The sequence below is a fragment of the Accipiter gentilis genome, chromosome 30 (genome assembly GCF_929443795.1).
Source record: "Accipiter gentilis chromosome 30, bAccGen1.1, whole genome shotgun sequence".
Classification (NCBI taxonomy): domain Eukaryota; kingdom Metazoa; phylum Chordata; class Aves; order Accipitriformes; family Accipitridae; genus Astur; species Astur gentilis.
The window spans coordinates 817,125-836,129 of NC_064909.1; the positions used below are offsets into that span (position 1 = coordinate 817,125).

General features: G+C 38.2%; 1 protein-coding gene across 3 annotated transcripts in view; it reads right to left on the reverse strand.

The window, feature by feature from the left end:
• Positions 1 to 739: 739 nt before the first annotated feature.
• BTBD9 (BTB domain containing 9) overlaps positions 740 to 19,005 on the reverse strand; it is a 144,170-nt gene continuing 125,904 nt past the window's right edge. For 2 of the 3 annotated variants that reach the window (XM_049833815.1, XM_049833817.1), the window contains 3 exons: positions 12,912 to 12,990; positions 3,718 to 3,744; positions 740 to 3,021 (listed from right to left, as the gene is read on the reverse strand). In XM_049833815.1, the coding sequence (XP_049689772.1) occupies positions 2,827 to 3,021; positions 3,718 to 3,744; positions 12,912 to 12,990 (301 nt within the window). In that variant the 3' untranslated portion in view covers positions 740 to 2,826. The remainder of the gene's footprint in view (positions 3,022 to 3,717; positions 3,745 to 12,911; positions 12,991 to 19,005) is intronic. The other variant, XM_049833816.1, reaches the window with a different exon arrangement.

Sequence of the window (19,005 nt, forward strand, 5' to 3'; positions counted from 1 at the left end):
ACAATGTTTAAGACAGAGACCTATACTAGGCAATACAGATATTAGGGGTGTTTGTTGGTGGCTAGTGTTAGAAGACCAAGCAGATTTCAGGTCCCTTAAACATTTCAACATTATTTCTTTGTATAAAAAAGTAAAGGATTCCCACTAGAAAAAGTGAAGTTGTGGCAGGGCTTATCTTAAAAGCCAGGGAGCTCTGTGATCACATTGGACTCACCTCAGTGTCAGGTTCTAAGAGCAACTCTAACAGAAGAAAATAAAGACTGTGAGAAAGGCCATGTGTGACTGAGAATCAGTCTAATACTAAAAATTTCTATTCACCTGTATGAAGGGACAATGCAAAGTTGTTTTTTGATTGATTTTTGGGGGTGTGGTACTGAAGGGTCTATAGGACCTGATAGTTTTTGCTTTGGGAATCTCTCAGATTTGTTCATTCAGATTCCTGGCAGAGAGCATAGGTCACGGGAAATAAATAGACATTTCTGCTCAACAGCAAGTCATAGGACAAAACCAAAAAGATTTGCAGTAGGTTATAGCCTACAAGACTTATTTGTATCATAAAAATTAACTGTGCACATCAAAAATTACAAACTGAAAATCCTATTCTTTCTCTGAGAGCCTAGACTCAGAACAGCTGGCAAAAAATTTTTTTAAAACATTCTCTACAATGCTGACTACTAAAGAGTAACAGCTAGGAAGTTATGCCCTTTGCTCATCCAGAGCTTGAGAAAAGCAAACTTGTTTGATCAAACTGCAAAGAAATACCACCACTGACATGGAAGGACTTCTCTACCAAAGACAAGACATGCTCCATGCATCTCAGTAGTTCCAGCATGGATTACAACCAGAATAGAAAAGTTTTCTGGTTTTACTTTTCAAAGGGGCGGGGAGGGGAATCCAACTTTTTGGACCTATACTTAAACAAGAGTTGTGTCCCCAGTAGCTGGTCTCAATTCTTTCATGCTCCAAAGGTTGCTAAGTCAGAAGGTAATCAGCACCACAGACTAGGTGCTCGCCAGCACGAGCAGTATCCTGCCTCAGAATTCCAGACCATCTGAGGCAGCTGTGGCACATAATATAAGCTATATATAACACAATGGGCATGCATCTTCACTGACAGACATTCATGAGTCAGAAGACAGCAGTGGGAAGGGAGAAGGCTGTATGTAAATGTCAGAACTCAACTGCAATTTGGCAATGAAAAATATTATATTATTGATAAAGCCTAATCAATTTTATTTGAAACAAAAAAAAGGAAGCTTTTCTCCTTTAAAGTTTCTACTGATTCATTGCTACCACTTGCTATATTTCTTCCTGTTTTTAGCTCAACCAGTATGCAACAGGGAAATTCTTTCAAATTAAGTAGTGTGATAAATGAACATACTATTTGCTGTGGTGATATAACTCATTTTATCACTATGGTTATGCAAAGGAAAGCCCTATTTATCCTACACTAGCTTGTTTTTCTTCTGACAAGGCTATTTGTCACCACAGGAAACTCCAAGTTCATAAAACTGGATAGCTGACATTTCCAATACAATATACTTTGTGAGGAGTAACAACCCTCCTAATCAATTTTGTCAATTACATCAGCGTTTGTCTTAATACAAAACCACTTTATACCATACTGAAAGACCAACATGGAGCTCTACCTAAAAGTCACATAGATCAGGAGGGTAAGAGACTGCATCATCATCAGCGTGGAAATACTTAGAATAAGCAAAGTAGCAGGCAACGTAACCCAGACAGAGATGAATAACACATTCTGTGACTGTAAAGTAAGAGCCATATCTTTTACATACAGTGTAAAAGCATCATATTTTATGAAGATTATGAAAAAAGTTTATGCACACAGAGCCTTTGAATTTTTAGGTCCAGACTGTAAAATATTTTTTCTTGGGGAAAAAAAAAAAAAGTATGTGCAAATTCTTCTTTTTGTATTCTGAACAACTGCTTGTCAGAGTCCAGATGCAGTTCCACTTTTCTAAACCAAACATTTTTTATGATCTGTTGCAAGTTTTCTTACAAATACAAGTAAGATTTAAGTAATCATCTTCAAGAGTGTTTTTCTTCAAGATGGATGCTTGATTTAGGAATTTCCTTTTTGAGTGTAAGAAATGAAAATTTTGTACTTTGAAAAGTCAACTAAGGTCAAGATTAATATAGCATCCACTAATTAGTTTGTTGATATCATGAAGGTTTTTCTTGTCATTCCACTGATGAATGAAGGAATTTGCACCTCAGTAGGTAAACATGTTTGATACTTCCTTAATCTACTGCACAGCACTTGCTACAGTCAAAAATAAGAGACAAGGTGGAATACAGAGTCAAAACAATTTAGAAAACAGATTACTAGTTACAAAGGAATATGAATGAAGAATAACTTTTAAAAATAACATATATTCTGGACTGATGTGTTCCATAAACATTATCTTTGCTAATGGAAGCCTTCAGAGAACAAATACTCATTTCATATGTGTTCCATTCTGCCCAAGTAATTTTAGATTTCCTCTGTAGCTCTGCCTTTTATTTCCTTCTGTTCTCCTTGCCTTGGTTAGATTAGAGGTAGGGTGTTAATGGGGTACTTGATGAAGATTGAAGACCTATTTTCTCCCTTCTCGGAGACCAGTCTGATTTGAACAAATTGAAGAGAGTGAAGCAGTCTCTTCATGTCCTTGGGAAAAGCCTTTTCCATTTCAGCATTTCCAGCTTTCAGACATGGTCCCCTTTGTTCACAGAGAAAAATAAAGAAAAGGTGCCAGCATAAGAAGGTTCCAAATAATGTCATATAATGTCAGCGGGGCTACAAAAGCTCCCTTTCAATCTCCTTTACGGTTGGTGAGCATGTGAACGTGAGGTGGATCCAGGAGGGGAATGCAGGGAATTAGTGCTTGCAGCTCGAACAGGGAGAGAAACAAGCTGTTGCCCACCAGTCCCCACCTCTGTTGTTGCCACTTCCTTACTACTCTCATCCTTGTGGGTACTGTTTTGAGCTGGGCACTCAAAATGCACACAGTGAAACACCTGGAGAGAACAGAAAATGAAGATAAAGAAAACATTTAAATGCTGGCAAAAGCATGGTCAAAGTAAGATGAAGACTATATGGAAGTATGCAGGCCAGATCAATGCCAAAGTACTTAGTCAAATTAAAATGTTTCACCATGAGGTCAAAAAGATCTATCCATGGGCCATATAAACATAAAGCAAAACAAGTGAAGCAAGAGGAGGCCTTCAAATTATACCAAGCTTTATGTATGGCACTAAGGTCAGAAATATGGTTCCAAAGCGGATAGAGATATTTGTAAATGATTTTTTTCTTTACCAAGCATCATAAATACCTACTACATGCTATCAGATGACAACAACAATTACATTAATTGTCTTAAACATATCTTATGATCTAATTGCTTCCTCAAAAGACTGAACATTCATACATGCTGGAAATGAAATTTAAATCATTATCAATATGAATTGATTTCAAGATTTCCCTCTGCTGTAATAGGAATGGTAGCTCCACAGACATATCCTGGAGTATGTAGAAAGGCAGTCAGAGTGTCCAAGAGGCCACTGCTTCATCAGATGAAATATTCCATTTCAACCAGTGATCATTTTCTGATGTTTCAAACAATACCAGGGACCACTGTACAGGTGACTGTATCTTAGAGCAAGAGGACCATCTGTTTAAGCGTTTTTTTCCAATTTATTTTCTACTTTACTTACCTTTACTTCTACTTGTTCTTGAAGTGCCTGGGAGAAGAAGGGGGAGGAAGTCCTTAAAATTGTTGCAAAACTTCTTTCTACATGATTTGTCATTGCTACAAATTGCACAGATTTGCCACATACTACATACATCTTTTCTTATACTGATTTAAAATTTGCTATTTTCTCATGCATTGTAGTTTTATATCTAAAGCTTAAGAATATTAAAAACTGAATTTTAAAATTATTGTTTTAACATAATTTTGTGTGCTTTTATGACATCTATCATTCTTCTTGCATGTAGATCATGTCTTTAAAGCTCTTCTCACAAGCAAAGGTAATCTCTTATAATCTTAACAGTCTTTTCCCAGACCCTTTCAAGTTAATGTGGGCAAAATCAAATACCATAAACAAGACATGGGTATACTACATATTCATACAAGACTACAGAATATTATATTTTCTAGCCTTTCTTCAGTACTACTGAAAATCCTGTTACTATTTTTGACAACCCCTGCTCCAGTGCACATTGAGCAGACATCTGCAATGACATGTCTGCAATAGCCCCTGAGTCTTTTCTGAGGAAGTTGCTAGTTAATTCAAATTCTGACAGCATACATGAAATGAATAAAAAAATATTCTCAGTCACTGGTTTTTTTTATCCCCATTATATTTTCTTGTGCCTCTCAGTGTAAGATTTCTTGCAGTTTTTTATACAGATACATAGTGATGCTTGTTTATATTCCTTTATATACACACATGCTCATATAAAGATGTATCGCTATGCCTTTATATATACACATATGAACAGATTACAAATCTACACCTGTACCCACACACATACACATGTGCACAAAATGTTTTTTCTCTGCATTTCTTCTGGTGAGATTTTTTCTAAAGCTGAATTAATTTCTACAGTGGCATGAATTCTCTCCATCTCTTACAATTCTTGAGAAGCCAATTTTTGCATTCAGCTATGCTTGAGAAGCCCCTTTTATAGTCATCCTGCTCCCATGTTTTTAAAGTAACAGCTATTTTCATTTTTCCAGCCACACTTATCAGCATCAGGATTTGTGGGAACAAACATCATCTCATCAGTGCACCTCTGTAATATGCTACTTTCCTTGAAAGGCAGCACAGTCTAAAGAATGGGGTGGAGGTCTCCAAGTCAGAAGACTCCATATTTCTACTTTATCCCACACCAATAGTGTTTCTCATTTAAAACTTTATTTTACATAGCGAGGCATGCTTTTTTAAATATAGTATGGATACCACTGAAATCTAGGTAATACTAGTCTATAAAGTCTGAAGTACCCAATTCCTAAATTATAACTTTCATTTTTACTGATTCTTTCATACTAAATGAATAATGCTCAACTCAGCATCTGGCACATTAACAAGCCTGTGAATTTACAACATTACTTTCAGTTACTCTGCCACTTCAACGTACAGAGAACACAGCTTGTGAAAGAAGCAGAGGACAGAGAAATACAACTGAGCTCATCTGCTTCATCCAATATCGGAATTATGTATTCCAGAACAGTATTACTAAAACAAATAATCTTGCTTGTGTTTCTCTAAAGAGGCAGAGATGACAGTTCAGCATTATTCTCTTATCAACAGCAAATTATACTTCTCATGGATATTTTAAGAAAGGTCCAACAAACAAAGCAGGAAGGCCAAGTACATATACAGTGGTGCAATAATTTGTAAGATAAAGCTCTCACATTAGCAACTAGGTGTCCTTTCCAGTTCAGTAATACTGAAGAGGAATAACAAGATAAAACTTACACAGGCAAAGTATCAGGTGACCTGTCTGACAAATAAAAGATAAGAAGGGCTAAAGAAAAATAATCCTTTTCGTTATAAAAATAAGATGTCTTGAAGGTCGAGAAAAAAAAATTTACACTTTTTCATGTTCTAACATACCAAAAGTACTCAAATGCCAGGTCAAAAAATCTGTGAACATCATGCCTTCCAAAACATGGAAAACATGGCAAAGGCAAAGATGAGTTTTGGAAGATGAAATCATTCACAAAATGGAGAAATTTTATGAGATTTTTTACAATTCCAAAAATCAACTCTTCCCTTTGGAAAGTACAGATTGTGCTTCAAAGTTCAAAGGTATGTGTTGGTAGAACAAGTAGGGAGTATTTTTTTACCTATTACAGTAAAACTCCTTGATAAGAATATGCTGCCATTAGCACCTTCTCTTTAAAATGAGATTGGTTTGACATAAAATACAACCAGCTGTGGGCAAATAATTCTGGAAAATGCTTGTGTTCTTACTGAAGAGACTACCAAGACTCCAGAACAAACCAAGACTTTGGTTACACTGTTATTATTTAAATTGGAAATATGAAAAATACTTTGGTGCCTTCTTTGGAAAATGAAAATTTATGACAATGTTACAGACCATCTGTTTAATATACATCAAAACAATGTAATTTAGCAGTAATGAGACAAGGGGAGTCAAAAGAATCTCAGTAGATATACTAAAGGGGGATGAAAGATAATGTTTAGCGCTTACATTGTTGAAATTAGCCAAGGCAGAGACAGTCCTTGATAAGAAGAGCTGGTCCCAAGAACCAGCCAAGACTGGACTTGTGGCTTGGGTGAATACCAATAAACCACTGAGCCTGCACAAGAAACCAGGTTACTAGCGGTGATGAAGAGGAGTCGTCTATCTTCAATTCATCTCTGCAACCACCAGACGACCACCATAAGGAGGCACTGCGCAAGTGCAGTTGAGAGGAGACTATGGAAATGACTTCTTGGAGCTAATTTTAATATGAAGCGGGGATAGGTCATGCATATGTATAGCTGTATTGTGAATATGTGACACCTGACTGTATAAACTTGAAGCGAACTGCCGAGTCAGGCGCGCACAACTTTGGTGGGACTACCCCCCGTGCTGCCCAGCGCTGAATGAACATACCTACTTTACAATCTTACTGATTGTGGAGTCTGTTTTCCACACGTCAGTTTTGGTGAGCCAGCCAGGAGTCTCTCTGCTCAGCTGCGGGACTGACTGCGGAGCGGACGCCCCTAGGTGCGCCCCAAGCACTTTTCTCGGAGGAGCCTCCGCTGCCAGCTGCTCACCACTGCGGACCAAATGGTATGTGTCACAGAGGGAGCCTCTAAATCGTACGGGCCAGGGCAGCTGGTAAATTGCGCAGAGACGTCTGGCGTGCAGCGTAGTCCCTGTATGGGAGGAGGGTACCCTGTATGGTAACAAGGGGGGGATTTGCTGACCAATAGAGCGGCCGCTAGTGATCTTGGGGGTAGATCGAGCAAATCTGGGGTGACCGCTGCATCCCAGTATCAGGTGCCAGGATGGACCTGTTGATGGCTGGTATATAAGAGGCAGGAGAAGGGTAAGCAGCGCACCCCCTTGCAATTGTGCTTGGTACATTTTTGGGGTAAGTGGACACCCTCGCAACTGCACTTGGTACATTTTTGCAGCTGCTGAAAGGTTGTCAACTGGAGCAATGATTGTATGATAGGAATGTTTGGAAATTTTATGTTAAAGATTTTGTGTGGGTGTGTGGAAATGATATGCTGAAACTTATAGGTGTATGTATGTTTGTTAATGTGTGAATGTCTTTACGTATTAATAGGGGTGATTCCCTGCTTTGTATGTGGGCTTGCAACTGGACTATATAATAATTGGCATCCGGCTTGGGTTTTGCTGAAGTGTAAATCTTGTGGGAGAAGGTGGTGCTGCACATTTAGCAGACGGAAACCAGACTGCCTTGAGTGTTTTCCCCAAATTCCACACTTTTATGATTGGGAAAGAGCTCACCAAGAATCTGAAATAATGAGATTGGTGTGTAAGGGAAAATTTAATTCCGGAAATTTGGGATGTGTGGGAGGAAAACTGAGAGAAGACTATAAAGAAGTGTAAGAAATGATTTGCATGGGAGCTTATTACAAGGAGAAGCCAAAATCAAACTTAAGAATTAAAAGGAGAAGTCATAAAATGGTAAACAATCAAGGAGGAGTATTGAGGAAGAGTCCTCTGGGTTGTGTAATTGCCCACTGGAAAGATATTGTTGCGATCGGAGGTATGGAAATCAAAAAGAAGCTTACTAAATATTGCAATCAGTGGTGGCCGTTGTATAAGTTAGAAGGTGATATGAAGTGGCTACTTAATGGGTCAACAGATTAGAATATTCTATTACAACTAATGCTGTTTTTAAGGAGAGAAGGAAAATGAGATAAGGTTTCATATGCAGACATGTTTTTCACCCTCCAAAACCATGTGGACTGGCAAAGGGACTGTGCAATGGTACCCCCACAGGACCCCATGGTGCTTGCAGTTGAGTGAGAACACAACAAGGAGCTTAGAGGTAAACTGAGGCGGTGTTGTTCGGTATGTAGTATTGGACAAAGATGTACAAAGATAAATAAAATCCATCAGGTACCAGAACAAGATCTAACTGATTTACTTAAGCCTCCCCCTTGACCACAGGAACAGGATGAAGACTCGGACAGAACTCCGACCCCCCCCAGACAGCAAAGTACCCTTTTCTACTGCTGACCTAGGGAAATGGAAAAAGGTTGCAAAAGATTATAGGAGTGATCCGGTAAGTGTAACTAAGCATTTCCAATTTACTGTAAAACAGCATAACCCTGATTGGAAGGATATACAGCTATTATTGGAATATATGACTGAGACAGAGAAACAGCTGATTTTAAAAACAGCAGGGAACCTAGCTGAAGATCATTATAAGATTACAGGAGGGGACATTAAGGAATATTTCCCTCTCCAAGACCCAAAGTGGGATGTTAATAGATCTGCACATATGGAAAGATTGCAGGGGTATCAGGAGTGGATTACAAAAGAAATGGAGGGGGCAATCCCCAAAACTATAAATTGGTCAGCTTTATATGCAGTTAAACAGAGTCCTTCCGAGTCTCCATCTGAATTCCTGGATCGACTGAGGGATTTAATGCGCTGCAGCACACCGCTGGATCCTGGGTCAGAGGTAGGAGTGCAACAATTAGTTTCCCTGGTTTTGGGTCAATCTACAGGGGATATAAGGCGCAAACTTCAGAAATTATGCCCTACAGAGGGTAGGAATTTAGAAATATTGTTGGATGAAGCATGGAGAGTATTTAGTAACAGAGAAGAAGGATATAGGCAAGGCCAAAGGAAATTAATGGCTGTTATCCAGGAAAAAAGAGGAACAGGGCCTAGACGAGACCTGCCCTGACTGGGCAAAGATCAATGTGCTCTGTGTAAGAAATTCGGTCATCGGAAAAATGAATGCCCAAGGAACAAGAAGGATGATCAGTGGGCTCAAACAGGAAGAATGGTAGCCCATGTGAAAGGAGATTGACGGGAACCTGGGGAATCTACCCTAGCGTATCCACTGGTTATAATTAAGCTAGGGAAAACACAACAAGAGGTAGAATTATTGGTAGATACAGGAGCAACATCCTCAGTTCTGAATCAAGCTTTGATGCCCCTGGGAGATGATTATGTCATGGTGAAAGAAGCGACTGGCCAAAGTGAAAAGGCATATTTTTGTAAAACTTTAGAATATAAATCAGGAAAACGGAAGGGGCTTTGCCCATGAACACCTCTGCACAGAAGGCAGAAATAATTGCTCTAACCTGTGCCCTGGAATTGGCCCACGGCAAAGTTGTGAACACTTATACAGACTCAAAACATGCCTTTGGAGCTGTACACACACATGGAGCAATTTGGAAGGAGAGAGGACTATTAAATTCCCAAGGGAAAAATATCAGACACACAGAAGAAATTCTGAAGTTACTGGAAGCTGTCCAGCTCCCTGAGTAAGTGGCAATTATGCACATTAAGGCACACCAGAAAGTGAACTCAGATTTGGAAAAAGGGAATGAGCTGGCAGATAGAGAGGCAAAGCAAGTGGCCAAAACAAAGGTAAAAACAGAAGGGGCTTTAATTCCTGATAGACAAATCTCCCTAAAAGGTAAGCCAGAATACACCAGGGAAGATCAGAAGCTCATCACAGATTTAGAAGGGTCATATAATGAAGAGGGGTGGGCTCATACCCCACAGGGAAAACCAATCATTCCCTCTTGCTTACTCTGACATCTGGCTCAGGAGGAACATAGGAAAAGGCATTGGGGAACAGAGGCTCTGTATAAACATTTGATAAGGGAAATTGTGGCTAGAAATTTATACACCACAGTTGAGACAGGTGACTCAACAGTGTGATCTTTGCCTCCAGGCTAATCCTAAGAATACCCCCAAACCAGAAATGGGCCAGATTGAAAAAGGCAATGGGCCTGGACAACAATGGCAAATTGATTTCACAGAACTTCCAAGAAAAGGGGGGTATTGATATTTACTAGTATTAACTGATACCTTTTCAGGTTGGCCAGAAGCATTCCCAACAAGAATGGCTAAAGCTCGGGATGTAACTAAAATACTCGTACAAGAGATAATACCACATTTTGGGGTTCCAGCAACCACATCCTCTGACAGAGGACCACATTTTGTCTCAAAAATAGTACAACAAATTAGCTGCCATTTGGGTATAGATTGGCAGCTTCATACTCCATATCACCCCCAGCCGAGCGGTCAGGTGGAAGAAAATGAACCACTTAAACAGCAAATTGTGAAATTAGGACAAGAAGCAAATTTGACATGGCCTCAGTTTCTCCCTTTAGCCCTTCTGCATACCAAGGGCGAAAGAAGGACTGAGCCCCTTTGAAATCCTGTATGGACAACCCTATGGAATACAGAGAGGGGTGTCTGTACAAGTGGGGGATGAAGTTGTGACTTCTTATATGGTAGCATTAGGTAAGCAACTTAATAAAATCAAGAAGCATGTGGTAGGGACTCGAGGGAGAGGTTTGGATGGGCCTGTACATAATATACAACCAGGAGATTATGTGTATATAAAATCTCTTACAGAAAAAACTCTGGAGCTGCAGTGGGAAGACCATTTCGAGTATTACTCACCTCCTTTACTGCAATCAGAATCAAAGAACAGAACACTTGGATTCATCCCACCAGAGTGAAAAAGACACCCAAAACTCCATGGAAAATCCCGATGGACACTTAGTTTTTACACGGGTTTACATGGGCAACCGTGGGGACAAGAAGCATAGCATGGGATGGGAACATGTTTGTTCAACTATACTTCATGGGAATTTTCTGAGGCATGGAGAAAACTAACTTGCTGGCTGCCAAATTTAACGTGGCTAAAACAAGTCTTTGTGCCAACAAATATTTTCAGAGAATGCTAGATAGGGAAACAATGTATTAGAAGTACTAGGGTTAGATATAGTAAAAGAATTTACTATTTTCTAGAAAAGGGGGGACTGAGACAAGGGGAGTCAAAAGAATCTCAGTAGATATACTAAAGGGGGATGAAAGATAATGTTTAGCGCTTACATTGTTGAAATTAGCCAAGGCAGAGACAGTCCTTGATAAGAAGAGCTGGTCCCAAGAACCAGCCAACGAGGCAGAGACAGTTCCTGATAAGAAGCAGGAGCTGGTCCCAAGAACCAGCCAAGACTGGTCTTGTGGCTTGGGTGAATACCAATAAACCACTGAGCCTGCACAAGAAACCAGGTTACTAGCGGTGATGAAGAGGAGTCGTCTATCTTCAATTCATCTCTGCAACCACCAGACGACCACCATAAGGAGGCACTGCGCAAGTGCAGTTGAGAGGAGACTATGGAAATGACTTCCTGGAGCTAATTTTAATATGAAGCGGGGATAGGTCATGCATATGTATAGCTGTATTGTGAATATGTGACACCTGACTGTATAAACTTGAAGTGAACTGCCGAGTCAGGTGCGCACGACTTTGGTGGGACTACCCCCGTGCTGCCCAGCGCTGAATGAACATACCTACTTTACAATCTTACTGATTGTGGAGTCTGTTTTCCGCACATCAGTATGTGCATGTTGATAATGTTCCTCCTCTACAAGCTTTAGGAGAAATAGTTTTTTAAAAAAAGTTAATGTTGGGTACAGATTTTAAAGACAAAAGAGGAAAAGACCTAGAACAGCAGCATGTGTTTATAGTTCCATTGAGCCACTACATGAATAGCTGTAACCTCAATTTGCATATGCTGATCTTCACTATAGTTATGCAGTGCTCCATATAAATAACTACACAGGATATTAAATTCCTTGGACATAGTAACCAATTTGAAATTAGAATTATGTTTAAAAGCCCCTTACTCTTCAGGGCTTAAAGCTAACTTTAAGAATTAAAAGTTGGAGGCAATGTTTCAGGTAGGCTGATTTGCCAAGTTTATGCAACGTAACTCATTTATTAATAAAGAGATGAGAACTTAGAAAGCCTGGCATGACAACAAATGAGACTGACTGTATGGATCAGTAACGGAAAAGGCCTTCTTAACTCATGTACAACAACTCTGGAGTCAGTTTCTGACTCTGTATTTCTAAGAACTCACTGATTAAGACTGAACTGTACACTGCAAGAGAGAGTGCTTAGAAAAAAGAAAAAAAGAAAATTATATTCCCAGTTCAGTCGATTGGTCAGCTTCTTTCCAACTGTCTGCTGAGACACTGTTGACATCTGGTGGTGCATATGTTTGCAATAATTGCTCTGAAATTGGACATGAACAATGCTATTTGACAATTCTTCCAATGTTTAAGAACCAGCAACCAACCCCACATGCTAAGTATGATCAGAAATCCTGACTCCTAATACTGTTAGAGTTGACAAACTAATTACTACAAATGTAATAGGGCTAACCAAAATAAATTGGAAAGTGTGAAAATACAATGTTTTGTGGTGAACTACATGTGTGGGGATGTAGACATGCATGCATACACACAGAAGCAGCAGCTTTTAGTGCTTCTTACAATCTCATCATATAAGGTCGTAATCTCACAAAGACTTACATGTATTCCTAAATTCACATATTGTAAATTGTTTCACTGAAGTCAGCTATAAAATCTGGACTTCCTCTGAGACAAACACAACAATTATGAAAGACAGAAGCACAAGTAAACAAAAAGAGGATGATATTGCACTTGATCGGTTAGGGCAAAATATATTTTTTCCGTATAAAATGAAATGAAAAAAAAATCTCTTGGTTTGGCCACTATTCGTTAACTGATTTACCAGTTATGAAAATTAATTATAAGATAATCTTATGCAAATACATACATTTTAGAAGGCAACTGTACTGTTGTATATTCATGAAGAATATAGATTTTCTTAAAAGTTCCTTACCTCATTAGCTGTGTTGTGAGTTCCAACTATTCTGATAAAAGATGCAGGCTGTTTATCAAAAGTGATTGTTTGCCAGGATCTACAAAAAAGTCCAGAAAGACATACAAATATTAAAAACTGTCACAACAGCTTGCAGTAAAATATACAGAGAATCCACTCATGTGACAGTACATACTATTATCACTTAACAGGGCAAATAGAGAAACACTTTTCATCACCTGAATTTCCAGCACTCCTTGTTCATTTTTATATTTACGTGCCTTGAGTCTGCTTATATGTTTCCCATACATACCTTATACTACTATAATTTGCATATAAAAAAACTGAATCAAAGTCTAAAATACTTGACTAATATTGACTGTATTAGATAAACAAAAGATCAGGTAAATAAAAGGAAATGCATCTATCTGTTAACTACCCATAAGAAATCATCAGAGCTTGGTTACAGAAAATTACAACTCTAGGGGAAAAACACCACCCAAAACCTCAGACAAACTCTTCTGACTCTAAGTGGAGCAGCGGAGGCAGAGGAGCCAAGCTTCCCTTGTGTGGGCCAAGGTCCTTCCAATAAATTACAAGTGACATAAAACATTCTTCACAGTCCAGGTTGTGAGGATTTCCTTATGCTGACACAGAGATAGTGGAGAGAACAGACCACCCCCAGAGCTGGAGGGTAACTTTTTGGGCTACACTGAGAACACTATAGGCAGATTGGGACCACTAAATCTTCCTTCCTCATTCATACTCTTTTGATTTGGGCAAGGTACAACACCTCAAGTAGCCTAACACACAGCCAGAAAAGGACACTTACTCCTACCATACTTCTGTGCTTACAGAACACACTGACAGTAAAACAGAAGAAACAAAAAGAATAATGGGAACTAGAGGTTTCAGTTTGATGCCACTCTTCCACTACACTAGATTAGTACTTGAACACATTAGAATTTAAATTTTTATATTCATAAAACATGGAAGCTATATACAGAATTTAACTTCTTAGCAAAACTAGACTCTATCACAGATGACTTCAGAAATAAAATGTAGTTAAGTATAACTTGTTTAACTCACTACAGAAGAAAAACGTTGGATAGTTTTCCTGAATGTGTTCAGAATACCTTCAGAAGTGTTTGTACAAGAAATAAGGGACTGAAGCAAAACTGGAATAAAACACCATTCGCCACCAGAAGACTACCCCAAAGCCTGGCAGTATGAACAGCTTGGTAGCTGACTACTTGTCAGGCACTTGAATTTTCCCGTAGTAGGAAAACCTCTTTGTCACAAACATTTCTGGGTTTAATTTAGTTGACTATTACTTTTATCACTGCTGTCAGGTTACACTTGCTTAAAGAAGATTATGAGCCCCATCAAGACCTAATTTCAAGTAGTTTACTGGTATTACTGCACGAAGCAATGGATGTAATTACACTTACTCATCATAATAGAAAGTTGTGGTCTGTGTCAGGCCTCGGAGATACAGCAGTTATCTATCTCACAACATGGTTTATTTATACCCCTTATATGGCTATGTCCTCCTTATCTTAAAGCTCAGGCTGTTTCTTCAAGCTCTAAATAAAATATAAAATGAGAATGGACTATTTTATTGATCTGTCTCAAGATCTGAAAGACTGCTATGATTTAAACATTTTTTTCCCTAAACAGGAGAACAATTCTTGTTGAGTTTCCTTCTCATATTATTCTAGTACAGCCAGTCAGTCAATCTTCATGGCTGAATGTAACTTGTTACCTTGAAGTATAGAGTCCCAAAGATGAGTGGCTGAGACAATCAGATGATTGCAACACTACTACTTCTCATAACAAAGTATTGCCATAGTTTGCATTATGTACATGCTTTCACAATTACACACGCACACACTTTATGCAGGGAGAGTGATGATGTAAAAATCAGATTTCCCTATATAGTGATTTGGAAAATATTCTGAAGCTATTCTAACTAAAAGAGTTTAAGATCCTAAAGTCATTAAGAACAGCCCATGCCTTCCTAGCCTCTGAGATAGAGCTTGTGTTCTGTGACAAGAAAATAGGTTAATTAGGGATCACAGATTAGAACATAAATGGGTCTGTATTTATTTATAGTACTTCTGAGCACTGGTCAAATACACACTGCAAGAGTTCAGTGCAGATTTTCCACAGATGGCACTAAATGCCATTGTCTGTCATATGAAGTGACAACAAGGAAGCTGACGCATCTTTTTGGGAATACAAACTGAAAAGCATGACAGATATTAAGAGAGGTTGAGAAAAAGACCTCTGAAGATCCTTTTGACAACACACTTCTAGATCAGCTCTTCCAGGAAGCTCCCAGGTTCTTCCACTTCCCACTGCATTACAAGTCCTTACTTTCTGCTACAGTGCTGTTATTAGGATAGGATTATACTATGCTTTTAATAATATTAAAACATGATAGAAAATAGTAAAAATTCTTGAGGACCTGAGACTTGAAGGGTGATAGGGTTTTCAATAAATTTGGTCCTGAGAATATTTACTGTTTTGGTATGCGTCCATTTTATTCCTTTCCCATTGGAAAAAGAAAGTCAAAATTATAAACAATTTGTAGAACAGTTATTAAAATTCAAGTTATTAAAATTCAAGAATATTGCCACTAGAGAATTAGTACTTGATGGGATAATGAGAAAATTAGGTCTCTTAGTTTATTTCCTTATCAAAAAGGAAAAAAACAACCCAAATGGATTTGGAAAAAGTCACTTTTGAAATAAACAAGGCAAACCTTCTTCACTAGAAAGCTGCACTGATTTTGACTGTAACAGTACATTTGAGAACATCAATATATACCAAAGCAATACCTCTCCAGTACAGATATAATTATGCAGCAAAGAGATAATTTATGCAGTGTAACTATACCCATATGAGAAGAGAGATTAGTGACAGAACATTATCAAGGCATATCTGCCCTCTTTTTGCATTTTTGCTGATATAACAAATTCAGTAAGACTTCTATTTATGTATCAAGCCATAATAACTGTTCAATGCTGTTTCTTGACTAAATTAAAGGCATCACAGGTAAGCCTTAAGTTTCTTTTTAATCTTCTTCTTTTACTACTAGTTATCTCTTCTGGTACTATTGTAATAACTTCAGTTCCTCTGTAGAAATTTTATTTTGCAAATTATTTTGTAGTCATGCCATGTGTATGTGCTTATTTTCTATTTACCTCACAAAAGCTAGTCTTTCTATCCTTAAAATCACTTTTGGCGATCTTTACAAAAATTTCCTCCAAACTTTATACATTGCTCTGGTAGTGATTGATACATAAGTCACTGTATTCCAGGAACAGCAGCATTAAAACATATCAAAAGCACCTCATTTTTGGTCTGGGATTAGATACTTCTGGGTAATAGATACCATTTCTCCACCTTCACTCCCCATACACCAAGCAAACAAACCTTTCAAGCTAGTGGTAATACTTTCACCTTCTTTACCTCGGACATGGTCATAAAGAAGCTATCAGAACTTACTTCTCCCATAAACTGACATTTTCGTATTTGGACTTTCTGTATCCCTGTACTCCTTATTAGTGGCCCTGTAACAAATTGATTTTTCAGGGTTTAGCTTTTAAGTATTCAGAAAGTGTTGATCTTTTTTTCTGCTTTCACACCTGTCTTGCTGGTTGATTCATTTTAGATTTGCTGCTCAATCTGCAGCAGTCCTGGTCATTACTTTCACAACAGAAATAATCACTACCTCAAGCTGAGGTTTACATCTCTAAGACTCAGGACTAGCAGCCTACTCAGATTTATAACAGGGTCCTCAAGTTGAAACGCAGCTCTACAAGTTGTTTGGCTAGCGAAGGTCCCCTGACACTACAGCTCCATTTTCCAAAAGAAATTAGCCTTGTTACAGTCCTACAGTGTTTTATTTAACACTCTACATCTCACCTCAGCCACCCGACTTCTAACTCTCTTGTTCTGCCTGACTACCCTAAGGAGATCCAGTAATTGATGATTAGCATTCCAAAGCCATGCTTGCATCCTGGAAGCCTGTCATATTTAATTACATTTTAAATATATTCGTCTTCTATAATAGTCTGAACATAATTTAGATAATTATCTTTTGCTCTCTTATTCTCTGACTCTGCCTGTCTCACTTAGAGCTCCTTGCAATGAAAATCACTTTCTCTGCTCAAATATATAAACACTCTTGGGCCAAGTACTTTCATCTCTCCAACAGCAACAGCTGTCACTGAAAACTCAATGGCTTTGTGCATCCCACAATCTCTTCAACCTATTCTATTCAGAGGAAGAAGAAAATCATTAGAAACCTCTCCACTTTCATGTTTCTTCCTGCCTTTTTCTTTATTAGACTATTGCAAGAAGAATGCAGGAAATAATGATGTCCAGGTAAATTATAGCAATAGCTTGCTATTGCTTAAGCTATCTTTAGCTCCAAAATAGCAATTCACCTCTTAAGGAATTTAATAGCTTTTCTCAGCATTTGGAATCCTTCCCTAGTTATTTCTATGAAAAGCTGCTATCTTTCTAAACATTTATTAAATATAATAGGATATAAATAGTGACACTTTCCCGTTATTTCCTTCTCTTCCAGAAAGAACAAATTAAGAAAGAAGTGGAAGCTTATCTTTTATTGAGGTTTTCTAATGAGCCACTGGCACTACAGAGTACTACCACACTGTGGGATCACCAGAGCAACATGGATTATAGCTGAAACCAAGTTCTGCCAAAGATGTAAGATGAAAGGGAAAGCTGTTACATATAACTAACATTCATCGAGCTGTAATAACCATAACATACTCGTATCATGGCTTGCTTTAGGCTAAGCATGTATATTTTGTCTATGCACATTGTGTCTCCTCACTTTCCAAGGTGACATACAACCTCCATCTTTTGTTGCTCACTCTTAGAAGAAAAGCAAAGCAGAGTTGGAAGCAAATGTAGAAATTAACAACAGACCCTGAAAAATGTCAATTACCAGCAAGTAACCTCCATTTTCCTTTCTAACGCTTCTCCACGTATGCCTTGTTCTATAGTAAGTAACAAAACACTTCTTAGCTTATTTGAATGTGGACTTTTTCAACTGTGACTACATATCGTTTTAATGAAATACAGCATTCAGTATGATGGAATAGTGAGGAGATGTTTGTAAAAGCAGATGACAGGAAAAGAAAAGAAGAGTTGTGTTGTCTTTCCATATATCAGTCTGATGACTGTACTGATGTAAACAAGACAGCAAGTAACTAGCATGTGATGCTGCCAAATAAAAAATTGCATGCACACATAAGCAAGCCAACTGAAACTCCAGAAGTACTGTAGTATGTTCTGCATGATGTGTTACACCCCTTGCTTTATTAATGAATACCATACTAACCTCTACTATGGAGTATGAACAAAATAAACACAGAAGCGCACTAAAAATGCTATAACAGTTACTGCTATACAGACATTTTTCTTTATAAAATACTAAAAAGGTCTACAGCTACCTTATAAATTGCCTATAAAAGACATTTTCCACCGCAACAGTTCTAAACAATAAAGCAAAGTAATACTCCCTCTCCTGTTAAAGCTGTAATTTAACATACTAATTCAGAGTCACACTCATAAAGCACAGAAATCAAACTGGGTAGCTGGCTCAGCCACCCCCTTTCCATCCAGCCTCCCAAGCCACTGAGGGGGAAGACAAAGCATGAGAAAGAAAATATCATGAGGAATCAAAAGTGATCTACATTTTGTTTTTTAAATTAAAGTAAAATTAAGTGTCGTTCTAGCCCCACCTGCCTGAACCAAAACCTGAGACCTAAAAATGAGTTTCCATCTATTCTGCTGTCACCATGATAGCACTCTCTCAAGAGATGGCCCATCAAACATAGTACTTCTAAGGAAGCAAGGAAGGTGCAAGCTAGAAGTAACAGCTTGCTCTCAGTGGCAGAGGCAAAACTCACCTAACAATACATCTTGGTTATATTTATGCTTATGCTGTAAGTCCATTGATGAGATAGAAAATATACTTTATCCAGTCTAATAAGGAGAAAAAAAACCAACCAAAAAGGACTTGAAGTACTAATTGCAGAGGTAATAAAAATGGCTAAGAGAAATATAATGAGTG